Source organism: Falco naumanni, chromosome 6, assembly GCF_017639655.2.
Source record: "Falco naumanni isolate bFalNau1 chromosome 6, bFalNau1.pat, whole genome shotgun sequence".
NCBI lineage: Eukaryota > Metazoa > Chordata > Aves > Falconiformes > Falconidae > Falco > Falco naumanni.
In genome coordinates, this window is record NC_054059.1 from 61,030,873 (window position 1) to 61,050,102 (window position 19,230).

The 19,230-nt window shown below is 42.0% G+C and overlaps 1 protein-coding gene across 3 annotated transcripts in view; it reads left to right on the top strand.

Moving 5' to 3' along the window:
* Positions 1 to 3,777: 3,777 nt before the first annotated feature.
* Positions 3,778 to 19,230, top strand: part of MCM9 (minichromosome maintenance 9 homologous recombination repair factor) — a 51,015-nt gene continuing 35,562 nt past the window's right edge. For 2 of the 3 annotated variants that reach the window (XM_040598283.1, XM_040598286.1), the window contains exons 1-6: positions 4,622 to 5,160; positions 9,051 to 9,367; positions 11,368 to 11,449; positions 12,941 to 13,141; positions 15,568 to 15,693; positions 16,951 to 17,070. In XM_040598283.1, coding sequence (XP_040454217.1) covers positions 4,851 to 5,160; positions 9,051 to 9,367; positions 11,368 to 11,449; positions 12,941 to 13,141; positions 15,568 to 15,693; positions 16,951 to 17,070 — 1,156 coding nt within the window. In that variant the 5' untranslated portion in view covers positions 4,622 to 4,850. Of the gene's footprint in view, positions 3,838 to 4,621; positions 5,161 to 9,050; positions 9,368 to 11,367; positions 11,450 to 12,940; positions 13,142 to 15,567; positions 15,694 to 16,950; positions 17,071 to 19,230 lie in introns of those variants that run through there. The other variant, XM_040598285.1, reaches the window with a different exon arrangement.

Sequence of the window (19,230 nt, forward strand, 5' to 3'; positions counted from 1 at the left end):
ACTTTGCACAGTATTTTGGTCACATAAATAAGCATCCATTTCTTTAGATATGCTACAGTAATTGGAAGAACCTGTGGATAGTACTGGGATCATGTAACAAAACCAGGCAGTCAAGCTGAATGAGAACTTTTCCTCTTCGTCATGCCTGACCACTGAACTCAAGTTCTTAATAGAACTTGTTATTGGACTTAACGTTGGGCTCTTTTACTGCAGAACTGCATTAATATTTATCATTCTGAAGCACATACACAATTAGATGACTCAAGCTTTGTTGACCGTACAAATTGCACTGCAAGTTCCTACGTGGTGGGACAGACCTCGTTCACCTTGTAGGTGAACTACTGATCCACTCTGGAGTCCTGCATAGCCCTAAGGATGAGTTTATAAATTGCCTGTTACTGAGGCAACTCAGTTATTTTCAGTTAAGCATGGTATAGAGGCCTGTTCACAATAAACAGCTGGCTAAACACAACAAAGAAGCTGCTGCCAGCAGCACTGATAGCAGCGTTGCTAGGGAACAGGAAGAGCCAAGCTTGAGATAATAAAAGCGTAATTCAATAATGACTACCAAAATCTGGCTTCATTATGACAGTGAGTACTCTTGGAAATTAACAGGTCTTCCATGTTTAACCTGACAGATGGATAGAAGAGTTTTGAGAGCAGCTGAGTCTTTACCTGGAACTATAGCTGTTTAACTTCAGTTACAGACCATCAGCGCGATGGCTGGGCACAAAGGAGAGCCAGCACACCTCAGGCTGTAAACACCACAGGCAGCCCAGGTGATGGATGGCAACTGACATGCCTTAGGGTAGAGACTGAAGCCCAAGTTTTAGGGTCAGGTGAACACCCAACCATATTCACACCACTTGGCCTACACCTTTACCTAACCTGTGGGATACACGAGCCCTTCTCAGCACGTGCACAGCCTTGCCAGCAGCGTCCCAGCTGCACGCTGGAGCGGGATGTTACCAGCCACCCGGACCACAGCAATGGCGAGCAGAGCTTACACTTCCCTGGGACATTCCCTGACTGAGGGCACATGCAATGTTCTGTAAAACTGAAAAACAGAGGAGTTATTAGCCTTCATCTTTTTCTTCACAACCACACAACACTATCAGAAGTTACCTGAAATCAGAGTAATATCAGCTTATGTAAGAGAGCCCAGTCAAAGTGAAGAGCAGAGAAAACCAGGAAAGCATTGAGCCCAGGACAAGAGAGCTTTTCAGGCCAGTAACTGCCAACACTGTGCCCATCCACTTGTTCCAGACGATTACGTTTTCTTGTCCTACTTTGCACAACAATTTCAAAAGGGGCCACCTCATTTATTTTCAAATGGGCATAATATTTTTGATGACTTCTTTTTGAGCAAACATTTCTTTATTACTCAGCTATGCACATAAGTGTTACTAGTTATTATTAGATAATAATAAAATGATACATTAGTTTTACTCTTGTAGGAACCACTACCTTAATTCCATCCTTTACGCACCAGTATCAGTTACTTGCTCTGTAGTTGTAATTAGCTGCTCCAGTTGCAGGCTACTGCATTCTTTTTCATCCTGTTGCTCTAGTTTAGGCTACAAAATGCACAGTCTGAGGAAGCACAGAGACATCTCCAGGAAATCAAAGATTACAGCTCTGCCATACTAGAAGCCAAGTTACTGTGCTGATCTAACAAATGCGTAGAAATAGCTGTCTCATTGTTAGAAAAAAGCAGGCGGGTTTTGTACCTTGCAAGACAGCACCATAAACTGACTGAAGCTGACACTGAAAGCATATCACAGAGACAGGGCTGGCCCGACCCTCCACCCAGGATAACCTTTACCAGGAACAGTTTTGAATTTTCACCTTCATATATTAGGTGCAGATCTCAGCAGTGCTTTTACAGCCACATGCATTCAATTTGCTAGAATAAGGCCACTTTTATAAAGCAAAATGGTTTTTGCTTCTAGAAACATAAAGAGGAAATTTTTTAACCCCTTTATAACTGCCTGAAGCAGTCTTAGACTATTGAAAACACTGATTCCTTCAGGTGATAATTTAAGCAACATCTACAAATACTACAAAAAGCTTGTATTTGCAAACAATGCAGGACAGAGAACTGAAGTTCTACCCACTGATTTACCAGACAAGAGTCATATGCTGGAATCCTCTTCCAATAGCTTGTGGAGTAGCAATTCAGAGAAATGTGATTTGCAATTTAAAGCACCAGCAGTCCCATTCCACCCAAGATTTTTGCCCAAACAGTTCAAGACTCTTCCCTTCTCTGCTGGCCGAACGTTCCCGCAATCAACTCATGGATGAAGAGAGAGTTAATATAGTGAACTGTTGTGAAGTAACTGCTGTAGCTTTCTTATTCATTAAGATCACGTATTTAAAAATTATTGGGAAAAATACATTAGACATTCAAATTAATTAACTTAGTTTAATTAAGACAGGTAAGGCAGTTTCTTTACATATTGAAGCCATACATCATAACTTGAAAATAAGGGATCTAAAGGATATTTTTCTGCTTAAAAAGCATTGATTTTCCCCTCCAACAACTCCAAAATTTTGTACATTTCTTCCGATATCTTTGTATAATACAACTATTGGCACAGTTCTGATACCTTGGTGATAGTATGGTATACTTTTTGGTTAAGATCTTACCTAGGCAGTGATTTTTTTATCTGATTGCATATCAATAATTCATCATTAATACAAGCCACCAGTGGGGGGTCCTCAGAACGACAAGCTCAGTAGATAAGTCTTAAGACCCTTCAACACTTAAGTGGACATTAAGTTATTCTCTGGGATATCACAGGACTTGAAGAGATAGATGAAAGATATTAAAATACATTATCAGCGATATTGAGAAAATAGATGTAGTAATTTAGAAGACAGTCTGCTTACACTGAACTCAATGGGGCAGAATTCCACACACAGGCACAGCGCTTGTTGGAAGAGCACAAACACACTGTAAAGAGGAAAGACACAGGTGTACTGCTGGAGAAACTGGGATCTAGTTTCACTCCTTATGCTGGAATTCAATTTTGAAACAGAGTTAACTGTTTAAACGAGAAAATATTTCAAATAGTTAAAGCATGTCACTGGGCTGTAATACACGCTCAGAGAAAAGAACTACAGAAACAAAACTATTCAACACACTATAAATCTGGGCAAAAGTGAAAGCTTTAGGTCGTGGTCCTCAAGCTTTTTAACCAGGGGGCCGGCGCGGATGCAGTGGCAGGCAGTCATCTGCGGCTGCTTGGTTTCCCCCCAACCCCCGGTGGTGGGGGGGCGGGGGGTCTGTAAATACCGGGGGCCGGATTGAGGACCCTGGGGGCCGTATCCAGCCCGCGGGCCGTAGTTTGAGGACCCCTGCTTTAGAGCCTCCAGCAAGCCCTATTTTCTGGCTGTATGAAAACCCCCGCCCTCCACTTGCAATCCTCCCGTGTTGTACACGGGGACACAGTAACACTTAGGCAAACAACAGCGTGCAGCACCCTTGAACCAAGAACTCGTCGGTGTATCTTCTGTTCCCGAGGCAGCGCAGCCGGGTACCCAGGGCGCGCCCCCCTCTCCCCGCAGGGAGCCGGGCCCGCCGCCCCCAGCTGCGCCTGGGAGGAGCGGCCCTCCGGCAGCCGCGGCGGCCCTGCGGCCCCACACCGCCGCTGAGGCGCCCGACGGCAGCGCCACCCTCAACCCCCGCCCGGGCCCGAGCCCGCGGGCTGACGGCTCCGCGGCCGCTCCCCGCCCCGCTCGGGAGCCGCCGGGCCCGGGGCGGCGCGGAGGGGGCGGGGACGGGATGGCTTCTCCTGCCGGGTGAGGGAGCTGCGGCGGCGGCCCGTGCTGCAGGTACCGAGGGAGAGCGAGGCGGCCGCGGAACGCTGCCCGCCTCCGCCCGGCGGGTACGGGGGTGGCCCCGCACACACGCTCCGGCGGGGCCGGCGGAGCGGGCGCTGGAAGCGCACCCGCAGCCCCAGCTGCCCGGAAGCGAAGCGGTACAGGACACGCCTGGGGCAGCTCCCGGCTGGCGGGCGGCCGAGGCACCGCGTTGCCGGCTTGGGCCACCCCCGCCTCGCCGCGCAGCGCCGCGCCCGCCCGCGTTCAAAACTTGCCGTGCCAGCGGCGGCGGGAGGCCTGTCTCCGCGCTGCGGAGAGCTCCGCGCTTGCTGCCGTGAGCGTGGCGTGGCGGGACCAACTGCTGCTACCTCCCCTCATCCCCCGCCAAAACTTCCACTTTCTGGCCTTTACGGAAGATGGAGAGGAGCCCCGCCCGCTACCTGCCGCCCTGCCTGCCCGGGCGGCGTGAGCAGCGCGGCACGACTGAGTGACTGATGGGAGGCGGGGCGGGGCTGACTGGCTAGCGGGAGGCGAGGCGGGGCGGGGCGGGGCTGGCTGACTGGCTGACGGGAGACGGGGCGGGGCTGATTGGCTGGCGGGAGGCGGGGCGGGACTGGCTGACTGGCTGACGGGAGACGGGGCGGGGCTGATTGGCTGGCGGGAGGCGGGGCGGGGCTGATTGGCTGGCGGGAGGCGGGGCGGGGCTGATTGGCTGGCGGGAGGCGGGGCGGGGCTGATTGGCTGACGGGGCCGGGCGGTTGGTTGGCGGGAGACGTCCGCGACAGGCGGCGGGAGCGCGGGGCCGCCATCCCGCCGGGCGGCCGGCAGGCCGGGGCGCCTTGTTATCTGGTGCGGTGGCCCAAGTCCATTTGCCGCGCCTTCGCCAGCCCCGCCCTACGCGTTGCCTGGCTCTGCCATGGGCTTTCCTGAGTGAAAAATAAGTTTTCTGACAGGCGTGTGGCGTACCGGAAAACCTCATGCTGTAACCAACCCCTTTACCTCACCTGCCTGCACATAGACACAACATGGTGCTGAGCACGGATCAGGTGAACCTCATCGGACAGGTGTTTGAGTCCTACGTGCTGGAGCACCACAGGGATGACATCCTGGGCATCCTGAGGGAGGCCGACAGCGAGGCACACTATGCCGTTGTCGTCGACGCCTTGACACTCTTTGAGACCAACATGGAGATCGGGGAGTATTTCAATGCCTTCCCCAGTGAGGTCCTCCCCATTTTCGACAGCGCACTGCGCCGGGCTGCCCTGGCAGCGCTGCAGGCTGCCACGGCCCTCCCGCAGCTCAGCATGAAGCAGAACCTCCACGCCAGGGTCTCAGGTGAGTGGCGGGGTAGGGGTGGCAGCGAGGCGCCCTGCAGACATCTCCCAGTCAGCACTGCCGCATTTCTTCCCTCTGCAACAAACTACTGGGGCGTCATGGGAAGGAGCAGGTTCAATTCTTGCAGTTTTAGTGTTTGAACGGGTAGCGGATGGCTAGTGTTTATTAAACAGAACAGAAAATGGAATTGTGTAGACCAACCTGGAAAAAAAAGCTGTGGCCATCCCTGACAGTGATTGTGCAATAGTTGGCATTAGTTGCTGGATCAGGACTTACACCCAAGCAAAAAGACTCCTCAAATCAGCAGCAACTCTCGTGTTATTTCTCTTCTAGCCAGAGGGTCTAAAAAAAAAAAAAAAATGTTTTAGAGTAAGATACATAGTTTCTAGATTTCCTTGCAGGTTGACTTTCTTCTTACTGTGTCAGTTGACTCATGGTCTTGTTCCAGCCATGTCCTAGAAGAGGCAAAATCTAAATTTTATCTTGTAACAACTTCATCTGAAATTGTCAAATGTTATGCTTATCTAATTTTTATAAAAGTATTTTTTTAAAAAATGGAATGAACTGTTGGAAGGCATGATAGTTAATAGAGAGGTTTGTCCTTTTTTTCACTGCAAGTTGTTAGGCCATTGTTCCTTATTATTAGGAAGTTTTTAGTAGCTTTGAGGTGTGGTAGGTATGGAGTGCAAGTTTAGGGGTTAAAAAGCCTGTTTTGCCTGCTGTAGGGAACTGGATCAGTGGTGACACGGTCCCTTCTGATCATTTCTGATTGTAACTATTTGGAGCAATAGTCTGCAAATCCAAGAACTGGTGACCTCTGTTTTTCTCCCCTGCCCCATGTTGGAGTGCTATATGATCATTCAGGCTTTTGGCAGCTTGAACTTGGAAGAATCACAGTTCTTGAATAGGCCTGTGTTTTGTCCCAGTAAGTAAGTTTCGTTAAGAATATTGTCATTAAAAGACGTACCTCAGAAATATAATTAGCCTGTGGCTCTCATAATGCTATTCTCTCAAGGTTTGTAGGGGAAAAAAAAAAAAAAAGAAAAAGGCTTGCTGTCTATTCAGGTGTTAAGGAGCTTGTACACAACTGCTGAGTATGTGATGTAAAAGGATGGCCTCAGTGCTGTAATAAAATTTGAAATGTTGAGCATTTCCCTGTACCTATAAAAGAAGGAGTGAATTTAAACTTTCCCCCTAGTGTTCTAGGATGCATTTGCATCATTCAGGCCTTCAATATGAAAACAGAGTTATTTTTTCTCCCAAGTATGATTAATTCATAAGCTACAGGGAAGTATTTGGAGTACAGCAAGGGGCAGGTGGTCACTGCATGAATGGTGGTGTCTTTAAGACATTCCTGCTCCTATTATCAGCCTGTTGCTGGAGCTGACCATTCCTCTCACAGTGATGTTTTGTCTGAATATTCTTTCATCAACTTCAGGCAAAATTAGCCATGTTTGATCACATAGTTTTAATAACTAATAAAAGCAAGTCTGACTGATCATTGATGGAAGTAGGCAGCAGACTCACAAATCAGTCCATCATTGAACTGGAGGGAAACTGATGAAGAACAAGGGGTGGTTATCCTGGTGTGGTCCAGCTGGATCAAAAGAACATCTGCCCATGTAGTTTGGTTTATGTCCTGTACAACCAAAAGGCTGGCTGCTGAAGGAAAAAAGCAATGAGCTAAATGATCTGTAGGCTTTTTTCCACCCAAATTTTCCCATGATACTGTTACCTTTTAAGTGGATGCGGGGTTCTGATTACCTTCAGGATTCTCACCTCGGAGTGTCACTTCCCATTCTCACATCAAATGGGAATGCAGAGAAGGTGGTGCACTTTTCTTGGTGGGAGCGGCAGGTGACTACCTGGCACGGGGCCAAGGGGATCTGCATGTCAGACTTGGACTGAAGTGAGGAACAAGAGTTTTTGCCTATGATAGGTATAAGAATGCAATCTTAGCACACTCATACCCATACAGACAGGGCATCTAGGAGTTCAAAGGATTCAGGAATTGAGAACGTGCAGTGTTTAATAATGGATGATTACCCTGGGTTCACTGAAGAAAGTAAAAGATGAAGTACTTTGTCTGAATTTTAGCATTGTAGGAATTTGATTGTATAACTTATCCTTTTGCAACAAATTCATTAAAACATTTTTTCTTCCTTACCATTTAGCCTGAGCACCACTGTGTCTGTTTCTGATGGCTGAGCTGCTTCTAATAGTAGAGTTTTACACACTGTTACTAATAGAGTGAAGCTGATTCAGAGGCAGATAGTTAGCTTGTCAAGCGGTCTAATATAATCAGAATGAAGGTGATTTTTCCTCCATCCAGACTCTTGTCTCTTCAGTATTCACAGAGATGATCATATCGTACATCCTGACAACAGTGCTGCAGCTCTCTCTAGTGTAAGATGTATTTTGCAAAGATTGTTGAGTTGCACCGATACTGAGCTGGGAAAAAAAGATGCCAGAACAGTTGGAAAAGTAATGGATTTTATCTCTTTTTTTTGGCCGGAGCTGAATAGAAATGCAAACCTGTGGGAGAAAAAGAATTTTCAACAGGTTTGGTAGAATATGTAAACAGTTTCGTTACAGCCAATCAGAAAAATTTGTTTGTAGTTCTGCATAACAATTTGTTACTTTTCCAGATTATTTGATTCCTTTCTACTTTACTTTTTTCTTTCAGCTTTTAAAATTACCTTAATATTTAAAAATACTTTCTTTAAGCAAAAGATCAAACACTTTGCTTAAAAGGGTCAAAATAGAATGTTTCAGTATGTCTGAAATGAAGCATTTGATTTGAAAACACTGAAATAAATATATGATGTCTTTTTTTTTTTTAGCAGCCAAAGCTACTAAGAAGATTTGACCTAAATGCACAGTCAGTTTTGGTCCCCTTAGAAACATCATTTTCCAGCAGATTTATTATTTTACATATCTGTTTTCTAGCTCTATTTTGGAAGTAAAGCTAAGAAATTATTTTGAAAGCAGGTAATTTCTTTTAAATTGATAATTATTAGTATCTTGTAGTTCATACGCTAACTACTGAAGAGGCAATATTTTGGTGCTGTCCTCAGGTGTGCATTTCAGAGACCATTTATTTTTATAAAGACTTTGCAGGCTGTTAAGGTAGATTAGCCTTCCTGAGGATTTCAGCTGCTGTGGTGCTAAATGATGGCTACGTGGGTGAACACTGGAGCAGGATCAGTACACCTCAGAACTGGCCATTGAGGTGAAATTCAAGAAGAGAAAGTGGAAAGTGTGCTTTCATTATTCACTTGAATGTGCAAGTGAATTTGCTGTGGTTGTGTTCATAACCCCTTTATATTGTTTTTATACCATCTTCCTTGTGCTTGAGGTTTACTGGCGTGCCCTGTGGATTTAAGGTCAAATGCTCACAGGCTATGAATTTTAAATTTGCTTAGACTTGAGAATTGACACAAGATTAGGAGTTACATTTGTTTAACTGTGGGAATAACATTGAACCACAATTAAGTAGCATAAGTAAAATATTGTAATCCAGACAAATCAGTTGTAGAATAAATGGCATTAGCCAAAAAAGAATTTAAATTAATAACTAGATCTGAGAACTTTGGGATCTGTTTCCACAAATGGAAACTGTTCATGACTATTCAGCCCTTGACAGGAGTAGGAAAGTAAAATGGCAACGTTTTCTGTTAGTGCTCAGCATCTGATGATTTTCACTATCTGAGGCCAGTGAATGAGATTTATGGCACAACAGATGGATTGTTGAATCACATTTATGAAACAGTAATAACAATGGCTACTGTTAATACGCCTGGTATTTTTTCTAGTCTTTCTGTTTAACTGCATTGTAAGTCCATGTTTTATACACATAGCCTTATGCTGCACATATTTTTGTTTAACAGGTTTGCCTGTTTGCCCAGAGCTGACTCGAGAGCACATTCCTAAAACTAGGGATGTGGGTCACTTTTTATCTGTTACTGGGACTGTCATACGTACCAGTTTGGTGAAAGTTTTGGAGTTTGAACGGAGTTATATCTGCAATAAGTGCAAGCACGTGTTTGTCGTCCGGGCTGACTTTGAACAGTACTACTCATTCTGTCGTCCATCAGCCTGTCTTAACGAAGAGGGCTGCAACTCAACCAAGTTCACATGTCTCTCTGGAACTAGCTCTTCTCCTACCTGCTGCAGAGACTATCAAGAAATCAAAATTCAGGAACAGGTAAAAACAAAAAAAGAGATGGAGAAAATGGGGAAGGTATTAACGTATAGATGTCTCAGCTTAATTTCTTGCTGAAATAAGGTAACTGCTAATTTTAGTGAGACTGTTCACGCTTATATCACAGTTAAGTTTATCCCATTTGTATTGGTAAGTTTTACAAGCTAAGTTGAAAAGTTTTACAGATTCTACTGTTGTTTAAAACAAATACCTGAGAAGACTAAAAGATGCCATACAGCATTTTGGTCAGAGGTCTCCGGTCAAAGAGTTAAAAATTCAGGCGTATGTTGACTAGACTTCTATTATTAGGTAACTCCATTCAATATCGTACAGAACACTCCGGCTCAGTGCATAGATGAAATCTCCTTGTTGAAGCCTTACAACAGCAGGTGTGCCTTGTTTTGCTAAGCGCCTACTGTATGTGATGCTGATACTCAACACTGCTTTTGAGGATTAAAGCTAGCCCAGTGGTGGCCAAGGCCAGCTGTAGCGGTGCAGTATGGTCAATACATGGTGTCTGCAGTTGTCTGTTCCATTCAGCCAATATTGAATTTGACAGTTACTGAATATGTGTTCCTTATTTTTCTGAAGGTGGCCCTGGGTGGAAGTACAGCTAAGCTAGAGGACTAAGAAACAATTGGGCGTCTTTTTGCAGTAGCACATAACTGAGACAAAACTGACACAGGAAAATCTACATTGTTCGAAAATTGAGAATAAGTAGGGTATATTGCAGGCAATACTTCTGTGCTTATATATATATATGTTCACCGTCTTTTTCATAAATATTTTCTAAGATATCTTCAGTTGTTTCAGGGTTTTGATTTTATAAATTAAGAGGATAGTGGTGCCAATCTACATGCAAGATGTGTGAAACCAGAAATTAAGCTCTTAAAAGTTCAGAACAGCAAAAAAGTAAGGGAATAAAACTGTTTCTAGGAAATAAGCCCCATGTTTCACATTATATCATGATAGTTTCTGACATGGTTTCTGTAACATTTTTTTGTTCTGTTGTGTGACACGCAGATCTCTATGATAGGAAGGATTTTCAGCAGCATGGGCTTATTAAGCACAGTAAAGTTAAACCTAGAATGAATTTCACTTATGTTTCATACTGAGCTCTGCAAGTAACTATGTATGTGCCACCAGTACTGACAATGATGTGAACTGCATGTGGCCATTTAGATAATACACAAGTGTGAATTGACCTTCCAAGGCATTAGATCGTGAATAAATCTAGAATTCTAGCATGTATGACCTGTGCTGCAGAATGAAAAGGTACTTCTGATTGTTATTCTTGTGCAGTGAATATTCTAAAAATTACTGCAAGCTTTAAGTGTAAATGGAAAGATTGCTGGTTGGAAACAGACTGACAAGATTGCATAGACTTTGCCCCAGAGAAAATAAAAAGAATTACAGGAGTTACTGGCATATTTGTCAATATACATTTCTCTGTTTGTGTGGGATTTATTTTTTCCTGTTGTTGATTTAATCCTTGACACCTCGGCATAAACTTATATCTCAACCTGTCAAATTATGGTTAAATACCAGAAAAATACAGAGAATAATCTTTCAGTGTATACTTCACTGAAGGGCTATCTAACCCACGGGCATGCTTCAGTACCCAAAGTAAACTTTGCATATTGAAGAAGTATCAAAAAATATCTCAAATTATTAAAAAAAAACACCAAACAGACAGCTCTTTCAAGTGACCCCTTTCAGTGAGCTTTCTTCATCAAGATGTTGAAATCACCCAGCACCTCCTAGGATTGAGCACCTTCAGCTAATTTAATACCCAGTCCCATTTCCATTAATATGAGCATTGAACTTCCATTATTAAATTCATGGCAGCAGTGGCATGCTTACTGTGTAAGTTTTGTGAGAAAAAGCAAGGACTGACCTCAGTTCCAGGGAAAGAATATAGGTCCTTAAGCCAGAGCAGCTATAAAATGGTATTTGAAAGGTGCTTCTGTTCTTAAGAAGTGTTTTTCCTTCCTGTCTCCTAGGTTCAAAGACTGTCTGTTGGAAGCATCCCTCGTTGCATGGTGGTTGTTCTGGAAGATGATTTAGTTGACAGTTGCAAGTCTGGTGAGGATACAGCATGTATCACATACGTTTGTACCAGAAGTATTTTTATTTTTCCATTTGAGATGAACCTTTGCCAAGTAGGCTGTCAGGGCTGAGGGCTTGTTGAATGGGATATGTTTATCTGTCATGATGTTGTTTCAGCTTGGACATTAGAATGGCAGTCGAAGACTATTCTGGAAAGTGTCATACATTCCAATGTTACATCTTGACTGTTTGACAGATCAGTTTCAATAATTAATATGTTGTGACATACAGAAAGTATCTTAAATCTAGTTAGTGTGGGAACACCAAATCTCTTGAGGAAATTGGTCCACACTATTGTGTGGTGCTCCTTTGTAGGTTTGGAGAGCTAGGTAACCTGCCGTCCTGTCTAAGGAGTGCTGCAGGAAAAGGCTACTTGGCTTTCAAAAATGAAGCGAACTGGCAGGAATATGTATAAAGAATGGACTAAAAATTCCCACATAGGCACATCCCCACAGGAAATTAATTTCTGGTTCATAGTTTCTCAGAAAAACACTATGGCCAGAATGTTAATGAGTGATTCTGGAATCCATATCAAAAATTTCCAGAAGTCAAATAAGTTTTGACTAAATTTTTTATATAATAAGTTGTCATGGTTTAACCCCAGCTGGCAACTAAGTCCCACACAGCCACTCGCTCATTCTTGCCTGATGGGATGGAGGAGAGAACTGGAAGAGTTAAAATGAGAAAACTCATGGGTTGAGATAAAGGTAAAGCAAAAGCCATGCAACCAAGCAAAGCAAAACAAGAAATTCATTCACTGCTTCCCATCAGCAAGCAGGTGTTCAGCCATCTCCAGGAAAGCAGGGCTCTGTCATGTGTAATGGTTACTTGGGAAGACAAATGCCATCACTCTGAATGTGCCCCCTTGCCTTCTTCCCCCAGCTTTATATGCAAGTTGGTCAGTTGGGGTCAGCTGTCCGAGCTCTTTCCCCTCCCAGCTACTTGTGCACCCCCAGCCTCCTCGCTGGTGGGGTGGGGTGAGAAGCAAAAGAGGCCTTGGCTCAGTGCAAGCACCGCTCAGCAATAGCTAAAACATCCCTGTATTATCAGCACTGTTTTCATCACAAATCCAAAACACAGCCTCATACTAGATACTATGAAGAAAATTAACTCTACCTCAGCCAAAACCAGTACATATATCTAATTGAAAGAAGAGCTTCTACAGTCTACCATTAACTCCTCATGTCTAAAAGAGGAAACAAGCAGAGGTATACCTTTGAAGAATTCACCTACCTTAAAGCAGAAGTAGAAAGACATAGCAACTACCTGCCATAGATATAAGCAATCTACCCAATGTTTGTTTTAGACTTCCAGTAACTGCAGGAGATTTGCTTTTTGTTGTTGGAGTTTTTAACCTTATTAACTGTAACACAGGCTCTCAATTGCATTATTATGCATTACAGCTGACTGACATGTCTGCTACCTCAAGTCAGATGTTATTTTACTAATTTTTGTTATTAACTCTAGGAGATGACATCACAGTGTATGGAGTTGTAATGCAGAGGTGGAAGCCTTTCCACGAGGGTGCACGCTGTGACTTGGAGCTTGTTTTGAAAGCCAACTATGTTAGAGTAAACAATGAGCAGCTATCAGGAGTTGTAATTGATGAAGAAGTCCGCAAGGAATTTGAAGACTTCTGGGAAAGACACAGGAATGATCCCTTAGCAGGTTAGTAGTTGAAAGTTTTTAAGTAGGACACATGATCGGATAAAAACAAAATGAGGACTGAACACATTTTTCCCCCATTACCCTATCCCACCATCCATTCATCCATTTTTTTTACAGTACAGTAATATGGAATTTTTACTTCACTATTTACTTCACTGGGAAAAAAAGTACCAAATGTACTGCATTGATCTTCCTTCTTTTGAGCTTTCTAGTCAAGTGTTTTGTGGAACATTTATTAACAAGAAATGAGAAATAATGTAAGTATCATGGGGAAAAAGAAAAGCGTTTTATAATCAAGAAAGAAGAAGCATACCTCTTAGAAGAAATAGTGTGCAAAAGATTGCTTTTAGTCTACATATCTGTTGACTCTGGGGCGAGAGATCTAACTCACTATCTCTGCATGCCAAATTAAGCTGTGAATCTCTACCACAGAGCTTAGCGCATCTCATCTTTAACCTGACTCTTGGATGCCTACACCCTTGATTTAGGTGCTGTGGAGCCTCCTATCAATTATGGAGAGAATCTCCCAATTCACAGTGGCTTCCAGAACAGCCAGAGTGTTTAGTCCGTTGGCTCTTAAACTTGCCATGGTCTGCAGTCAACCACCTAGGAATTAGCAGGAGTTGTGTCTGGAACTGTGTCCCTCTACATAATGAGTGCCTTCTCCAGGACTGCGTGGAAGCTCAATGGACTCCTTAGGATCTCTGTCACTGAGCTGTCTCAGGCTTTTAGAACCCCGAAAAGGGCTTGGTCTTTCTTTTTGAAAGACAAGCAGGTGGGAGTGTTCCCCATGTCAGCTTAAAAATTAGTGCACTCATATAAGAAATTGCAGATATTGTCAATGACAAAGATTCTTCAGAACTGCATTTCCTGGGAAGCAATTTAATGGCTAGCCTCCTGCTGTTTGGATTGAGAAAATTTCTTATCACCCTGGTTAGAACTGTTCAGAAAGTAATTCAGAAACCTCTTTGAAGGTCCCATTTAATCTTTCATTCTCAGAACAATTTTTGTAAGCCTGCAGAAAACGATGTGGTTTTATGCATTATTACCCATTGAGAATAAATAAATTAATAGGAAGTGGCTACAAGAAAATTGAGGTGGAAATTAGAAGCACTGTGACTGCCCAAGATGACTGTTTCAGGCTGTTCATCTGAATTTGAGTTGAAATTGAGGGCAGAGATCAAATTTGGCTAGGGGGTCTAAGGTATAGGCCATTTCACAACAGGATGTGTATACATTTAGTCTTTTTCAATAGATAATGATGGTTACTACTGCATTTTAAGTCAGTCAATTCCTTATGCTGGGTATTTGGTGTCCTGAGAAATTCTGCCATGGTAGGCCTCTGAGAGAACTTACAGGTGACTTTATTTGTTCTGGATACTATCTAGGAAGAAGCAGAACTGCTGAGCTGCTCAACACTGACAAGTCAAATGAATTTGAAGTCAGATAGAGGCAACTGTGGAGTTAAATCTTGTGTTAAGCTATGGCTGACCAAAGTTTTTAAAATTTCAGTTTTGGACAAAGACATGTTAATTCCTTCAGAAGACCTCCACAAGAGACAGATATGCCTCAAGTCATCTGTTAGGTGCCTACATATTTTTCCAGTACCATGAACTTGCATCTAAATTTAAAACATGACATTAAGAACTCAAAATTAGTCACTCTGTTTTATTCTCTAGCAATGGGAGTAATGTATGAATTAAACCTATGTGCTATTAGTGTCAGTATCTCAAATAACAGAATTAATTATGTTACACATCTTCCAAGATGACAGCATTATCATAGCAGATTGAAATACTGTTGCTGAAAAGAGACTATGGTAGGGAGGAGGCGAAGAACCTTTGACACAGAAGGGTCAAAGGCGAAGGAGATTCATGATAGTGATGAGAAAATAAGCTGTGCTCTGGGTACACACACAGATTTAGGGCAAAATACATAGTGTTAGAATTTTTCTTAGTTTTCTTAAATGTACAATACACCAGTTTTTAAGAGGGTATTTTGAAGTCTGGAAACTTTTAAGTTTTATTCTTCATAGCCTTTACACCTGTATTTGTGAAACGAAAGAGTTTGTGTGATGGCATTTTGTTAGTGCCTTTTTTTGTGATATCCAGACCATACATTCCTTAAATTGCAACGGGATTGGCTTTGCTGCTTGTGACCATGGAAGACTTAACTTCTTTATAATGAAGGAAGTTTGGATCAAACAACTATTTTGGGTCTCATTTAAAAAATAAATAATAATATATATAAAAAAAAAATCCTCCCTGACTTGGTCCTGTCATTCAGGAAGCAGACCCAAATTATTTGTGAGTGTACATAGGACTGTGAACATAGGACAATTGTTTGTCAGTGTACATAGGAGTCCAGGGGAAATGAAGTTTTACTCTTAGGGCAGCGCTGAGTGCCATTTTTTGCTCCTGTTCTAGGGAGGAATGAAATTTTGTCTAGCTTATGTCCTCAAGTTTTTGGATTGTACCTGGTGAAGTTGGCTGTAGCCATGGTGCTTGCTGGTGGTGTACAGAGGACTGATGCTTCTGGAACTCGAATCAGAGGTTAGTATTGTTTCTAATAGTATCACATTCTTTCTAACAGTTGTTACCATTCCTGTCTTCACCTACATCCCTTCCCCCTCCAAAATCAAACCAGTAAAGTTTTGGCAACTTTCATCTCATTTTCTTGAAAAAGAGCAATTTTTTATTAATGCTAAGTATTCTTCTAGAATCTCAGACAAATAAAATGGGTGTCTAGACTTCCTCTTTTTGTTTTAATTTTTCCCAAATAAAACCCAGTAAAAGCAGGCATTCAGGATTCCATTAGGTAGAATATTAAAGGCAGTTGTTTTAGATAAAACATAAATTCCCTTTTTATTATATAAGTGGTGTTTTGAAGTGATTTCTAGTAGAATATTCCCAGCAGTATTTGGCATCAAAGGATAGAATATTAATGTTTCCTTCATGTGGATCACTATAGTACATTGAAAGGAAAAATTAAAGGATTCATTTTACTTCCTTATGCCAAACTTTTCCATCTATGATTGTCAGAACATCTCACTTAGTTCTGTTACTGTAAGTTATCTGCCTGCTGATTCTCCTTCTGTTGTTATTAGATGGCAAATATGCCATGTGCCAGGTGGTACGCAGGTCATAATCTATGTAGGTCATAATAATTTTAAAATAGTATGTCTCTATATACAAATACAGGATTTTCTTCATGCTCCAACAGCTATATAAAGTTGCAGACTTTATAATTGAAGTTGCATTAATATTTTGTAGAAAACAATGAAATAATTGTAGAGCACTTCACTGAGATTGTACTAGACAAATTATTTACCTAGGTAATTTCATTGTTTTGAAATTACTAAATTGTGTAACTGTTAACAATGTAACAGAATTAGTTAAGAGAAAGAAGTTGCTGATTTCATTAGTCTTTTTTGCGTAATTTAACTGACTGAAGAGTGGTATGATAACTAAAACCTGGTATGCTTTTGTTTCGTGTTCAACAGTGAGTTGAGTCTGAAAAATGAGTAAAACGTAAGAACTCATGTTACAGGAAGTATGTCAAATATCTGCAAATACTTTTAAAATATTTCATTGTAAATATTTGGTTTGGGTGCAGCAATATGACTAGATGCTTTTATTAAACAATGTATTTATCACAATAAATACTGCAGTCTTAAACAGAATTATATATTGTAATATATATGTAGTGCTAAATGTTAGGTGAATAATAAGTATTTAATTCTGAGCATTTTGTGTATATCTTTCTCTGTATATGAACCGTCTACTCCTACATCAACATTCTGCCTCAAGGTGAATCACATCTTTTGTTGGTTGGAGACCCGGGTACGGGGAAATCTCAGTTTCTCAAGTATGCAGTAAAGATTATGCCACGCTCTGTGCTTACTGCGGGAATTGGATCTACAAGTGCAGGTATGTGCTGCTTCAGCTGGAGCACTTTACTTTTTTCATTCAAGTATGTTTATATAGAGGCTGTCTACATTTATGAACATATGTGCTCAGGCTGTATGAGCACAGTGCAAGCAAAGAACTGCTGTGGCGGCCTGTAAGGCCTGACATGATTCTCTGCAGAAGGGCGGTCCTGCCCCTTCTTCTGCATCAGTGGAGCGGTGTGATGAGCTCTTAATAGGGAACCTTACAAGCCTCATCCAGAGGCACTTCTCACTGCTTTGCTAGCAAAGGAAAGTCTGGACTTGTATTTTTAGTGTTCTTCCCAGCTATGACAAATCTGACATCTTCCCAGAGTTCACACTGTGATTGGCTAACATCATTTGGTTTCTTCTGAACAGATACTCTCTTCTGTTCTTTTAGATGTTTTGGCTGGGTGCCAGTTTGATTTCTGCTTACTTTCTGGAAGTTCACCCTTGTGCTGAGGAATTATTTCTGACTCATAAAGATGGTTTCAAGATGGTTTCAGAGAGCAAGCTTTTTCTTTTTTTTTTCTTTTTTTTTTTTTGTTGTTGTTAAATTTAAGTATGTCCCAGACAGTTCTGAATGCCAGGTATCTTTACAAACTCTTCTGGGGACAATGTGCAGGGTCAGATTACCTCTGCAAATGACTTTATTTGAGCAAGTGACTATATTACTAGTACATTCAAAATCACAAAATAATTAGGGACAAACACCACTGTCTCAGCTAGCTTGAGTAACTTGAACGTTTCTCATATAGTGCTGCTTTTCATTTTATGTCTGGGAAACAGTATTATTTATACATGGGAAAATCAGAGAATAAATCCTTCCTAGTTCCATAGCTGTGTGTACATGTGTATACTGGGTCTTCCATAGCTGTGGAAGTGGAATGTGATGTTGAACACATATTTGTGTGCAGGGAGCTTGTTATAAAACACATACGCTTCTGGTTTCCATTCAAACTGTTGACAAATAGGTCTGGAGAGAAGCCAGAGACCATTTTGGCTCAGCATAACCTTTTATCTGCCTTTTGTTCTGTGTTAAGAACTGAGAAGAGGCTGGATAATTTAAGTTTTGCTAGGGGACTGACAGTGACCTGGAGGGAAATTTTGCCATGCATTTCAATGTGACTTCAGCCATTTTTGTCAGTAGTAATCTCCCTGTGTCAGCTGCTCTTAGCTTCTGATGTTGCTGTTGCCTTCTCCACCATGTCTCTGTCCTGTGCTTCATTTTCCATACAAGCTCAGCCATGATAGCTAGGTTCAGAGACATTTCCCTGAAAACCAGTATTACAGTTTACAAGCTTACTGTGGTATGTGCGCCATACAATCAGCTGTAATGATGTGTGGAGGTGGAGTTTCATTTTGTGAAAGGATTGTCTTGGGTCTTTATATCATCTACATTTCACTTAAATATTCCTTATATTTTTAAAAAACCCTCCCTCTCCCAGCACCTGCCTCCCTCCCCAAATCTGACAGCAGGTGCACCAAATTTCCACCTTGAAATTCTTTAGGACCCTTATCACAAGTGAAACTTGAGTTCTTAGCAAGTTATCTTACTACCCCTAGTTTAATCTCAGGGAGCCTTTCCATGGCTAGAACTGCTGGGCTAAAGCATTCATTTCTAGCCCAGGGGTCTGGATGTAGGTTTTTTTTTCTTTGCCTTCCCTGTGTAAGGAGTGTCTTATTTATGTTTATGTTTGTAACTGTACCTAACATTGATGTGGTCAACTTGTTCTTTCTGCAGAAGCTCCAGATGATGAGTTTAGAGAACTATTAAATTATTTTACTTCCCTTGTCATAACTGCACACTTCAAATTACCAGTTTCTGCTTTCTCATTAGAGGAGAGTCCTCATGCACATTTTTCCCTCCAGTGTACAGCGACTAAATCCATAAGTTCCACTTTCAGCTAGTTCTTTCCTTTATATAAAAATTAGTCTGGATTGCAGTTTAATTGCTGGCTCTGGGATTACAGTCCACGCAGGCCAAAAGATGCACCTGAGATTTGGTAAACCCTGGAGAAGTGCTAAAAGCTGACTTACATATGGATTCCTTTTTTAGAGAAAACTGCCGATACATAACCGACCTTTCATAAGATTTTGTGCATTAACTTGTCCTGTACCCTTACCCATCCGGTATTGTTTTAGGACACAAGCTATTCAT